At 35.9% G+C, this 14082-nt stretch overlaps 2 protein-coding genes across 5 annotated transcripts; both read right to left on the bottom strand.

Annotated features, from left to right (window-relative positions):
- Window positions 1–1646: 1646 nt before the first annotated feature.
- On the bottom strand, window positions 1647–5413 carry LOC119982477 (AT-hook motif nuclear-localized protein 22-like). Of its 4 annotated transcripts, XM_038825876.1 has the most exons (4): window positions 3259–5413; window positions 3121–3173; window positions 2563–2602; window positions 1647–2167 (listed from the first exon to the last, which is right to left on the bottom strand). In XM_038825876.1, the coding sequence occupies exon 1, from the start codon at window positions 4989–4991 to the stop codon at window positions 4071–4073; it is 921 nt and encodes a 306-aa protein (XP_038681804.1). In that variant the 5' UTR covers window positions 4992–5413; the 3' UTR covers window positions 1647–2167; window positions 2563–2602; window positions 3121–3173; window positions 3259–4070. The 4 variants fall into 4 exon arrangements, with proteins under 4 accessions (XP_038681804.1, XP_038681803.1, XP_038681805.1 ...); XM_038825875.1 differs by having other exon boundaries at window positions 3121–5413; XM_038825877.1 differs by lacking the exon at window positions 2563–2602.
- A 6306-nt stretch (window positions 5414–11719) lies between these two features.
- LOC119982134 (probable calcium-binding protein CML23) lies at window positions 11720–12682 on the bottom strand. Its single transcript, XM_038825341.1, has one exon. It carries the CDS (start codon window positions 12507–12509, stop codon window positions 11931–11933), a length of 579 nt encoding a protein of 192 aa, XP_038681269.1. The 5' UTR covers window positions 12510–12682; the 3' UTR covers window positions 11720–11930.
- Between the last annotated feature and the right edge of the window lie 1400 nt (window positions 12683–14082).

Raw genomic sequence — 14082 nt, 5'->3', positions numbered from 1 at the left:
GTCTCACATACACCAGAGAGGCAGACACTAACAATGATAAGGCCCAAAGACCGGGGGATTACTTAATGACCGTTGCAGTCAAACGTCAAATTAAAGATTACTTGATGATTTTTTTAGACATGGTACTGATTTTAGAGAAGAAAAAAAATACTGATGTAGCTTTGCTTTCATTCACACTTATTTACCATCATTCAGATATACATGTCTAAAAAAATGTTTTTTTTTTTTTCCTTGTACACTTTGGTCTGTCTTTCTTCTTTGTCTCTCATGACCTTCCTACATTAATGAATCCCCATGCCTCCTTGATTTAGGAAACATTTTCTTCATTTAGGAAACATTTTCTTCCACTTGAGGGCTCTTCACAAAAATCATATCCAAACAATTGTTAGTAATTTGGGTTTAGAATCATCGGATTGCTAAAGTATCGGGTGAATGTTATATAGCCACATAGTGGATGATACATTAGTTGCCATGTTTGGAATTGGAGGGTGTAATGGACTATTCATACATTGTTATGATATATAGAAATGCGATGGCCCAAATCCCTTTCCTATGTCAATACAAATCCTAGCAGCTAAAGTTCTAGTTATCTCAACTACTAAGTTGTATGCAGAAATTTCATGTGAGACATGTGGAGTCTCACGAATTCACTTAGATCTTACGCGTACAACTCAATTCAACAATTGGGACATCTTTATCATTTTCGATGTAAATATCAACAAGTAGCAGGGACTCGTCTTGAGATTATAAATCCTACTAATCTTGGAACTTATCACATAATGTGAGAAAATTAACAATAGTAGAGAAAGCTTGTGATGTTATTCTTTCTTTTGGTAACTTGTAATAATTACTATGGTTCTCAACCAAATACTGCTTTCTTCATCAAGCTCATAACACAATCTGTTTTAACTCCCTTTAATCAATTAATGTAGGTGAGAAGTGAATAAATTTGTTGAAAAACCGTATTTTAAATTTGCTGTGCTAAAATCAACCATAATAATATAATGTTTATCATTTTTGTTGGTTTGTATACATATATCATCAAAACTTTGGTCTCTATCCACATCGCCATAAATTATTTTTCTCAAAGCAATTATCTTATTGTAGCTAATAAATATAAATTATTTCCTTATAAAAAAAAGGTTATCATCACTAGCTATATACTCATAGGTTTGCAAAGCCCACAAGTGTGGATATATATGAAGAAAAATATAGCTAGTGATGATAACTAAAATGGCTACTTTCGAGCCATACCTAACAAGAATCTAACAAGAATCAAAGCAATCAAGTACAACCACAAAGGAAGAAAAGATGATGCAATAGGAGGGGAAAAAAGGTGAAAAGGGTTTTGTTTTCCAGTTATGATGTGCACCCACAAACTGTAAAGATGGGGGTTCGGGGTTCCTAAGCTAGAAAATGACCATTAATTTGATATGAAGCACTTGATTGACCACAAAATAAACAAACTACCAAAAGAAAGGTAGACAAGATGGGGCAAACAAATTAATTGTAAGCACGGAATCAGAATAATATTTATATATTTGTACCCATAATCATTGAAAAAGAGAAGAAGTGAAGTTCAAAGATGAGGATAGGTGTTAAGCATGAAAGAACCATAATGGCATTCTATCAAAGTACAAAAAGTATGGTCCACTAAAAAATAAAAATCATACCCAAATTTAAAGTTGTACATAACCTAAATGACATGCCTGATGTTGATATATAAAAAGCATATTTACAGAGATAATACCAAAAAATACCCTCAAATAGTATGTGGACATATGGCACTAAGATGTTGAGTTGACACATTGTTGAGATACCGAACAGGCTCCCATCGAGCTGCCAACTAAGGCACAACCGAGGTGTCGAGCCGTGAAACCAAATACCAAAAATAGAACCATGAATCTTGAAGTAGATGGACTCCTATTAAGAAAGGAATCAGGAATAGATTCACACTTAGAAAAATTCCAAATTAGGGAGCATGATTATCTACTCCTACCTAAATTAGACTACTAAAACTCATATAAGAGGGGCCTCCTCTACATCAGGTAAAAGATCTTGAACTCTTAACTACTAAAAGTGAGAGCACCGAGCACATTCACTCTCCTACTAGCATTTCAACTGAAGCTCATCTGAGAAGTCACCTCTTGACTACTAGCCTGATGACCTAATACATCAACCATAACAGAGTGAGTTTTACACCTCATAGATCACAAACTTGTAAAGGACCAAATGTAAAGTGAAAGCATGATATGATTGTATCACAAGCTCCATATAAAAGAAATTATAAAAGAAACAACTTAGGTAATCACAAAGTATATAAGAAGAAAAAGGTTCTAATGAAATTTAATCTATTAGGAATTTCTCATCTCTAGAAGAGTTGATTTTTCCATAGCCGATCCCAAATACTTTAGGATGAGACTTAAATGACGATGATAATTACTGTCTCAAGAAGTGAAGTCAAGATATAGAACTACGAATATATGGATATACATGCACAAAACTAGTATAAATATAAGGCTTGAAAGAAGTATTAAGATCAAGAAGAATTAAAAAACTTACGAAATCATTTGGTATTGTATATCGGGAGCGCTACGTATCCCTAACAAATTCAGTCATAATTAGCCATAACGTGTAATTAGGTAACGCAATAATTAAAGTCAATGTAATTAGCCAATGCAATATTAATGAAAGTCAATGTAACTAGACAATGTAATAACGAAATTCAATGTAATTAGATAACGTAATACTGTTATGGCCGGTTATGGAAGAAATTGTTAGAGATATATAGAGTTTTCGATTGTATATATATACACACACACGCATCAGCCCAACAAGAAATGGGAAATTCAGTTTTTGCCATAAAATCCTACACAAGCTAGGATTGAAGAAAAAATTTCATGACTAAAAAAAATATATCTTGAAGCTGCCCTAGTTGAACTGGTGAGAAGAAATATTGGAGTGTACGTATTAGAATCCACAGTATTCCTAATTTAAAGAAGGAACCGAAGGAAGGAAAGTATTGCATGCAGATGCAGTTAAGTACTTGAGAAAGAAGTACATGTAGGGTTTCAATTGTTTAAGCATCAAAACAAACTGTTTTTAGTAATAATTACTTACCTTTGCTTTGCTTGCTGATTTACCGTTTCAACTTCTACTTTCTCTGGGGTTGGCTGCAGTGACAGTTTTGAAAGAAAAACTCTTAACGCTTGAGCTCTGTTTGTCTGGTCTCGTTTGGTGCAGTTTGGAGTTACCTACCTTTATATACAAGTGATCAAAGTACTGTTTTTTTGCTTCGAAAAGGAACTTTCTGCAGAGCAGCTGGTGCACGTGTAACCCAGCACTACCCAATCTCTTCGTTCATTCATCTCTGCAGGCAGTGCCAGTGCTTTACTGCTTTCCACCATTCACAAAGAAAAAGAAGAAAAAGAAGAAAACCCTAATAAATCCAGTCAGACATGAAACAACAAGAGCGAGCCCTAAAACTCATAACCTCCTCACATCATACACATACTTCCTTCTTTCAACTCATCATCATTCACCCCCCTCCCCATCAACATTAGAACCAGAAGTAGCTCACTTAAACTTAATTAGTGAACTAATACAAAACTTAACAATAAAATTTTAAATTTAGAGTTCCAAAGAAAATAAAGAAATAAATGATTGGTGTGCCTCATTTTTTCTAAACTCCTTCAGTATATAATATATATATATATATATAGATGAATATGAATATTAAATTAAATGTGAGTATAATACTGTGAGACACAATAAGTTTACCAGAACTGCAACAAACAAAGAGCTGCTTCATCTTTCATTCCTACCTAATCAAAGCAAAACAAGAAAACCCCACCAAAAAAAAACAGAAGAAAAATCGTTGACGTTATACATCCTTCTTCAATCAAACTCAACTTGTGATCAACACCAATCTCGAATAACGATTAAACATCAACTAGCTTATAAAATAATAATAAGAAGAAGAATGAAGAGGCCAGTGATTAATTAAAAAAAGTGATGAAGTAAACTTCTAACAACTAAGGGAAGAAAGAAAAACATAGTTTATGTTGAAGTTAATAAGGAGGACGACCTGTGCCTCCCCAATAAGCCTCAGACGGCAATTGCACGGAATTTAGAAGATTTGGTGGCAACCCATGAAGTAAAGAACCACTATTCGGATCTTGTAATAGTTGTTGTTGCTGCTGTTGTTCCCCGATTCCCGGAGACCCTAAGGGCCCACTACTCCCCGGAATCTGCACCTCTGACCTCTCATCTTCCTCCAGCGGAAGCCTCTCATAGGCGGCATTACCAAACGAAGCCGCCATAACAACCACAGGGCCGGACGCCATTAACGGCCCAACCACACTCCCTCCCACAACCTGACCTTGCCCACCGGCCAAATAAATTGTCAATCCGGACGCACCCGGTGGAGCTGGAGGAGGCAAGAAGGATCCAGAAAGTGACAGAATCTCAAATCTACCATGTAGAGTCACAACAGCACCAGGTGACGCCGGTTGTCTTAATGTGACATTATTGACAGTTCCATTGCCACTCAAAATACAAACCCCTCTCTGTCTCCGCCTGGCGAAAGTTGAGACACTCTCCATTACATCGCATCCGTTGGTGATCTCCATGAGGTGAGAACGTAGGGCGTTGGCGCTATCTGTTGTGATTATGATTGGTGGTTTTGGTTTGTTCTTGGACCCGGCCGGCCTGCCTCTTGGTCTTCGAGTAATTTCTCCTCCAGCTCCTTCCACCCCGCTGCCGCCGCTCCCTGAAGGGACTAATTCTTTGGCTTGATCAAAGATGCTTGTGTTGCTGGTGGTGGCGGCGATGTCTTCGCGATCTCTTTTCTGGCTGCGGTTTAAGCTACCATTGCCAATTTGGTCGTCTTGGGAATTTTGGTGTTGGAATTGGTGGTGAGAGTGTAGATGTAGATCTCTGGCATGGAAAGGAGGTGGAAGAGGACGACCATGTGCTGTAACTGGATCCATCTTCTTTTTTTTTTTTGGGTTCCTATCAAACCCTAATTTCTAATATCTCCTCTAATTACATACAAAACAAAGTGAATATTGAATAATTGATCGAGAGAGTAATAGAGAAAGAGAGAGAGAGGGAGAGAGATTTGGGGTTGTTCAACTAAAAAAAAGTAGGGTTTTTAAGCATCAGTCACGAAATTTTCAGCTGAAAGAGATGAATCAAGTGATCATCTTCTTTTCTCCTTACTACAAACTCAAGTCATGTGATGAGTAGTAGGAAAATAAAGTTCATTTTGGGCTATGAAGATGGTAAGTTTGGTGGCTAAGAGTTTGGGAGAGAAGTTGTGCAAGAAAAAAGAGAGAGAGAGAGAGAGAGAGAAAGGAGGTGGAAGAGGTGATCATGTGGGGTTGGGTTTTGGGTTAGGGTTTGGTCAAAGTGCTCAAGGGGTTTAACTTTAGTAATAACCACATAAAACAAAAACACAGCGTGCGCATGGACGGTGAAAAGTGGGTCCTACCTTTTCTTTTCTTTCTCTCTTTTGTATCTCACACACAACACAGTCACCACCTCCCCCATGTTGTTCTCCTCTCTTGATTTCTCTCATTTCTTTCACCCGTTTCTTCCTCTACAATTCCTACTACTACTTCTCCTCTTCACTCGTTAATTTACCTAGCTAGGAATATGGTAGTGGAGTTGGATCAGAGTCATATATAGAGCGTTATTTTGAAGTTAATTTGAAGAGAAGAAAAAACAAAAACAGAACTACAGAAGTGATGTCTGAAAAAGATTGTTAGTATTTGTTAAGATGGTAGTATATATCTTCACAGAAGGAGAAGATCGTGCGATACAATATACATGGTTGTTTTCTTTGACGTTACTGTGGTTTAGGCGCGCATGGTTTTGAGATCTAAGAGTTCCGCAATTCATTTTAAATTGTAGAGTTTATTATTTGAATTCAATTATTCGAGAAATATGTTACATCACACCTAATTTTTGTTTTTCCTTTCTTAAAACTTATCTGATTTTTTATCCATCATTGGATACGAATTATAAAATGCTTAGAGAATAGCAGAGTTTTCAAATCAGTCAGTGATTTAAAGCCGGGTCAAATGGTCAATGATTAATGGAGGTTCAGGCAAGTGGCATTTCCGTTATTAAGAAAGCGAAGCAGCTACATTACTACATTAATGAGGAGGAGTGGGGTGCATGTGTGGGTCATGGGAAATACAAGTGGACCCACCCTAACAAATAGGGTCAGGACAGTCTGGGGCGTGTTTTAAGGGTGACTCTGGATTCTCGGAAAACCAAAAGCCACCATCTCTCCTTTCTTCGTATCAACGGATATTATGTGAATGATCAATGATGTTGATGTTTCTTGGTCCCACTCTTTCCTTGTTATAAATTACGTGTCACTCACCCAGATGAATGGTCCTAAACCCTAAGTTGTAGTTCTCCTAAAAAAACTATATTAAATAATGAATCAAAATATATTTTAATATTTGGTGTTTATAATGTTGGAATGTAATAAAAATTATGTTAAAAGTATGCATTAAAATGTGTTTTTTAGTATTTTGATATTTATAATGTTGGAATGTAATATATTTTGAATTTTTCTTCGAAATTTTACATTCTAAACCCTAAAAATTTAAATACTAAAAACTAAATTTTAAACCTTAAATATTAATTTCTAATTTATAAAGTCTAATAATTCTTTTTTCAAATAACAAAAATTATGATTTAACATGATTGTGGAGAGAATTGTAGCAAAAAGTTTAAGTCCCTCACAGCTCCATCAGAACTTGTTTGGGATCATATTTATGATTTATCAGCATAGTAATTGTTAATCATTGATCAATACTCAAGGTTTGAGCAAATAAAGGATGTGTAGGGTGTAGATAAAGGACGTGACGAAGAGCATTGAATTATTTGGAATCCCAACTAGTTGATGGGATGCTTGCTTTTGTGAAAATATTGGCTCATACAGGGTTCTGTCTAGACAGCATATGTGCATAAATTTGTTGGAGACATATTGTAATATGTCCAGATAGATGCTTAAGTCATCCGGACAGATGTCGCAGATCTACATTTGGGACAACTTCAAATAGAACTTTAGATTTCTTTGGGTGTATTTGCTTTGACAATAGCTTAGAGCGTTGCTTATAGAGATAAATAGAGAGATGAAGAGATGAACACTCTATAAGGATAAACACTTAAGAGAGAGTGAAGGAATCGAAGAGATAGGCAAGAGAGTGACTCTTGAGATTCTGATTGGCTTATGGGTAAGTGAGTTTTGTTGTCTTTGTTTTCTTCTCCCTTTAGTTTCTTATATAGCATCTAGAGTGGGACAAACCAACCAATAAAAAACGTCAACAAACAAACAATCAAAACGCCAACAAACAAATGCTCATATTATTGAGCCACACTTCCACGTAAGAATCCAGGTCATAGTCACGGGCACGTGCACGCACAAGCACACGCACACGTACACCCCTAGTCCTGGCCACCACGTACCTCCCACGAAATATTCCAATTTGACACATCATCATCATGTATTTTTTTTTTCCATTTTCAGCACCTCTTCCTGACATTTCTTCTTCTGGTGCTACCAATACTACTCCTCCTATCTCCTTTCCTAGTTATCACGTGTTCATGGGACCATGTTCTATCAGTTCCACAATGACTACTCCAACACCAACTCTCTCTTCTTATCAATCCAACAATGTTAGCCAGCACGAGGAGTGGTCTCTCAAACATGGAGAGAGGTATAGCTAATTAGAGACTAGCTAGTAGTACAATTGAATAGAGTGAGGCATGTATTTATGTCTAGCATTGGAGGATATATAGATATAATGATTTATGCACACACAATTCTCGATCCACTTAATTGTGTGTGTGTGTATGCGTGTGCTGTCCACTGTCTGTATTCACTATATTCTTCTGCCATCTCAATCACCTCCACGCCCTGAATTCCATGAACCCCCCATTTGCTGCTCTAGTGCTCTCTGCCTATGTCCCACATCGGTTCAATGCTTTTATATATATATATATATATATATATATATATATATATATATATATATATAATGATACCCAACTACACATATTAATTTGGTCAAATTCTTAAAAACAAAAGCTTTTAAATAGTGCCTGAAGGTATAGTGCAATTGCATATATAAGCCTATGAGAAACCAAAATAAGGTATAAGTTTTGAATAATATCAATACAAAATTCATGGTTATGACTTATATATTCTTACATATGATTCACCAAACCACACATCATTTTCTATAACGTGTAACTCTTGTAAAATGGTGCCCCCGCCACTTGGCTTCTAAGTTCTAAATTTAATATTACCAAAGTCTTCCTCATCACCAAATGATACATATTATTTTCCCTTATACATATCTTGTAACATTATTCATATGTACTAATATAGCTCCCAATTGGGTATTGACTTCCATAAACCATGTATATCAATCTACATATTTTATTACAAAATAAGATTTACCCAAAAGGAAAAAACAAATTAAAAGGTTGATAAATTTAAAGGGCATAATTGACATAATTTTATCATGATCATGTATTCTTGAGGGATTGACATTGTCACTGATTGATTAATCAACTGCCAAGGTTAGGGATCACTAATCTATATATTTAGCTTAATTAATCGACAACGTGGAGTTTACAGGGTCCGCCAAACAAAGCTTGACTGTTAATTAAAATGTTGAATGTGGTGAAAGTTAATTAGTAAGTTAGATTTTCAACAACAAAACCATAGTCTTCCCTTTAAAGAGAGGAAAATTAGAACCAAAGCTTGCTTTAGGAAATACCCTTTACAGCTTTGGTGCACTTGCAATGATATGTAATTATTGGGCCAACAAAGATGTTGTCTTTTATTGATATGGTTATATTGTGAAACGTGTTTTGCTTATGTGGCTATATTGGAAGAAGTGTTTTACTGATGTGGATGTATTGATATTTTGTGTTTTGATGTAGTTTTGTTGTGGATAATATGGATGAATGAAATGTTGTTGGCCTCCATGTTGGGTGGGAAGAGAAAGTGTATAGAAATTTGTGTTTTGCTGATGTGGCTGTATTGGAAGATGTGTTTTACTGATGTGGTTGTATTAGAATACGTGTTTGACTTGACTTTTTGTATAATAGATGTGAAACTCAAGATTAATTTTGTTGAAGACATTAACACTTGCACCATTGCAAGTGCCCTAATGTTACAACAATTAACTAATATACTACTCCCTTCGTCACGTAAAGATAGTCTTACTTTATTTATTCGTCTGTCCCAAATTATAGTTTTGTTTCATTTTTTAGAATGTAATTAGTTTATTAGTTTCCTAAAAGACCCCTATTTAATGTGTTTTGTTATCACAGTATTAATTAGGGTCATCTAAGTATTAATTAGGGGTGTATTAAGAAATATGTGAGTAAAATTGAATGTTGTTAATATATTAATTAGATTTTCTTAATCTGTGTGAAAAAAGAAGTAGGACTATCTTTATGAGACGGAGGGAGTAATGAATAACTTTATCGAACTAATCAATACTCTCCCTTTTTAATGAACGAAACAATTAATCAATCCCATTATATCTTTTCTGAAATTAACAATTTTTTAAACTAATAAAGCTAATGTTAACGTACGTACATACATATATATATATATATAATTTCAGTTCCTAACCATCAACAACACGTTTTCTTAGAGAAGAACATCTCGTAATAACTCTGCAGTTAAGTGTGCATTTGTGAGAGTACTATTGGGATGTTGACCTCTTGGGAAGGTAAAGTAGTGCAAACTTGATGTATCCACAAGAATCAAATAATTTAAAGCGGACAATAATGTTGATGTATGTATGGGCTGAAAAATTATAATAGCTAATCCATAGACAATATGGACCACATCACAATAAACACTAACATACAATCCCATGTGAAGGGCACCTATGTCTTCGAATCTTGCATAATATTTGTGTTCCATGTTTTACTTAATTAGTCTTTTAGTATTTAATTATAAGTCACTTTTCATTTAAAGTGGTTTGAGAATTTGCACCCATTTTCATGTCTTCCATGAAAGGCCAATCCAAAGTTCTCTTTCTCCACTTAATTAATCAAAAAATTGGCATCGATCAACGATAATATTCAATTTTAGTGTCTAATCTTTCTGCCGACCAAGCTGAGGTTCCCATGTGAAGAATAGTGATAGTCATCTCTCCACCTACTTAGCTGATTAATCTATTAATTAATTCGATTAAACAAACTTTTATACCAAAAGCTAGTGCAACTTGGTTAGCACAATGTCAACGATTTATATTCCCGTTGTGATTGAATAATATTAGATGCTTGTCTTCATTGCCTGTAACCCTAATTTTTCGCCTCCATTGTTGTCGTCTACCATATTTTCTTGGCCAATTTTCATGGAAACCCCTTTTGTCAACAATGGCAAATAAGTTTCAAATATACCCATTAATTTAGAAAACAAAATCCCCTGAAGTAAATATTAAGTTAAGAAAACCAATATATATATATATATATTTTAATTAACATGAACTAGGAGACCAAAATCTTGTATATCTATCTTTTAATTACAGGATATATTGTACCCAGAAGTGTTAAAATCTCTTCTTGTTTTCCTTTTCTTCTTTTGTATGATCAAGTGTCCAATCTCTTATGCTGGACAACTATGGGCCTGCAGATCCATTATTTTCAAAAGTTAACAGATCCAGCCAGAGCCCAATCTTTCCTGTTGGATAATTGTGGGCCTGCAGATCCATTATTTCAAAAGTTAACAGATCCAGCCATAGCCCAATCTTTCCTGTTGGATAACTGTGGGCCTGCAGATCCATTATTTTCAAAAGTTAACAGATCCAGCCAGAGCCCAATCTTTCCTGTTGGATAACTGTGGGCCAGAAGATCCAGACAAAGCACAATTTTAAGTGCTGCACAACTGTGGGCCTGCTTTACTTAAGGCCCATTATATGTTAAAAGACAACTCTGTAACATTTAGGAAAGTTTTTTTTTTATTTTTTAAACTCTCTCAGATAATAGCTTGGCTTTTGGTTTGGTGTAAAAATTTGGAATGCTTTAGATCGACCACTCTGTTCAGACACTAGCTGAACGAATCATTGATTATCTACGCCAACTGACATGCACTGTATTGTCGTTTTCAGATATAGACAGACTAGTACCACAACTCGTTTGTTTGTGTACATAATTTTCTTTGATAGTTTAGTGTGTGTGTGTTTGGTTATGCATTGTGAACACGAGAATCTCACATCGATCTGACATAATCCAATCAAGTAGTTTATAGGTAAAGCCCAGACCCTCTCACATCAACATCATATTTTTTGGGCCTACATACTATTGGCAATGACCCATAAAGAACAAAAATCTTGAGGGTAAACCCATGTATTCACAAGTGAGCCGAAGCTTAAAGAGGACAATATTATTGATGTGTTTGGGTTAAGAGTTTCAACATAGTATCAGAGCAAAGTCTCGATTTAGTTGAACGTGACATCTACTCCACTTGTTGGGTCTAACATAACCCAACATACAAGTGTGGAGGAGTGTCAAGACTATAATCTCATATCGGTCTAACATAACTCAGTCGAGTGGTTTATAAGTAAAGTCAAAACGCTCTCACATTACCAACGCATTTTCTAGGCCCAAGTATCATTGACAACAGCCCATGAAAAAACAAACTTTTAGGGTAAACCGATGTATCGACAAGTGAACCGAAACCCAAAGGGAACAATATTATTGGTGTGTTTAGGCTGAAAATTTCAACATGCATTGGAACATAAGTAAAAGTTTGGTGACAAGAAGAAGAAGAAGAAGAAAAACAAGAGAAAATCATCAAGTGAGAAACATAGATTTCTTATACAAACCTGCATTTGGAACACTATGTAGGTACATGGAGGTGACTAGGTGAATGAAATTTGCTAACCTTCAAAAGCACTTACAGTCATCATGAACTTAAATTCCTTGAAATCCACAAACCCATCACCATCCTTATCAACACCTTGAATCATACGCCTACACTCTTTAAGGCTACAATTCTCAAATCCAAGGTTGTGGAGAACCCTCTGTAACTCCATAGCAGAGATCAGGCCATCCTTATTTGTATCAAAGATGCTGAAAGCATCCATAAGATGATGTTCTTCATCACCAGATTTCAGATCATTCATGTTATATACTGCATCAATGAATTCATCCAAGTCAATAACCCCATCTCCATTACAATCCAATACTCTCACCATCACTTCAGCTTCCCTGGCTGCTACTCTCATTGATTTCTTGTAACTGAGGGACAATAGCACTTCCTTCAGCTCTGCTGAAGATATCTTTCCGTCTCCGTCCACATCGATAGCCTTGAACACTTGCTTCAACTGGTCTGACACTTTCATGTCTGAGAAAGGTGAGGCCAACAAATCAAAACCAGAAGATAATCTCTTGATTCTTCCTCTCTTGGAACATCTGTCCATGGCCCGTAATGGGGAGCTCAACCAAGTTTTCAACATGACCAAAGGGGAGAGGGAGAGGACAAAGAAAGAAGTAGCGGTGAAAAAGTCAGCTGTTTCGAGGGTAACATGAGCAGAAAACTATTGAAAGTGTGATGTATGGGCAACTCTTTTTCATGAATTTGTCATTTAGTAATGATTATATGGATGAAGAAGAGTCTTCAATGGAACGTTTTATGGTATAGGCTTTGGATTCTCTTCCTTGTAAATGTTATCAATATAATTACATACACAGAGAGAGAGAGAGAGAGAGAGAGGTCAATGTCAATGTCAATAGACGATAAAACCAAGCCCTTGTTACTGCAGAATGTGATGAAGTCGTGGTTGGTGGATGCAATCTGAACTGGTAAACGGCATAAAAATGCGGGCATAGAATATTTTACCTAGTTAGCGTCGTGTTAGTGACTGACCGAAGAGTTCCCCTGTTCGGCAAACAGGGCGTTGGATTCATGTGCAAGTTAGAAAAACTATGCTACTGAATGAGTAACTACAATAAAAAGCCTTCACAAACTGCAGATGAGGCAGTTGTGTTTTGGTCATTCAAATCACGTACGGCCCTTGCTTCCAGGTGAAACACGAGGAAACAAATCTGGGACAGAAAAATATCAAAAGCAAAGGAAACAATAAAGGCCAGAATTTCAGCCTCATATCAGTCTGACAGTGTCTCACGAGATAGATAGCGTTTCCAGGGCAGCATTATTGGAGGAAATAATAATAATATCTCTCTCTCAATGCTCCTAGTCAGCGGAATTACGTCACCGCATTTCTCACGCTGATTCCGACTCATATGTTTTTGGCTCTCCATTGACTCCATAAATGACATTAATGAAGTCAGCAAACCAATTTGACATCTATCTATCTACCCAGTAGTATTTTACTAGATGCCTACAGGAGGTTGAAGATCAAGTTGAAGACGACCAAATAGGGAGATCAAGACGGCCTTCAAATGAGTCAAAACAACGGCAATAAAAAAATCCCTGGAAACGAATTTCTACTCATTTGTTAATCATATGACCCTATTTATGTGTAGAGAATAAATCCTGTGAACATATCAAGATGCACTAAATCATACAGATTAAACAAAAAAAAAAGAAGATGCAATCAACCATGATTTCCACGTTCAAATCACAAATAATTCAAGAACTGAAAGAACGTTGAAAGAGTTTGAAATAAAGATGGAAATAGGGGGAAATCAGAGAGTAACTGTCACAATGAATATTTAACATAAGAGTCTTAATGTAATCCTTCATACACCAAAGACCTACCTTCTATTGATTTACCTATACCGATTATCACTGACCGTTTGTATAAGATTAGCAGATCAACAAAATAAACCAGAACTCATTTGACTACAAAGAAAAAGACAGAAGATGGTAAGAAAGAAACTCTCTACATTGACGTATCTTCAATTGAAAATCTAAAGGATAAACGAATACCTGTCAATATGGATATACCCCCAAGTTACCCATTCATCGAATAAAGCATCAGGTGGAGGATTCATTCATGGGCATAAATTTGGACATTTTCGAGTGCGAACAATCAACACCAATTAACATAACCAGGAAAAGCCTAT

Source organism: Tripterygium wilfordii, chromosome 17, assembly GCF_013401445.1.
Source record: "Tripterygium wilfordii isolate XIE 37 chromosome 17, ASM1340144v1, whole genome shotgun sequence".
In the NCBI taxonomy this organism is placed as follows: Eukaryota; Viridiplantae; Streptophyta; class Magnoliopsida; order Celastrales; family Celastraceae; genus Tripterygium; species Tripterygium wilfordii.
This window is presented reverse-complemented; position numbering and strand designations above follow the sequence as displayed.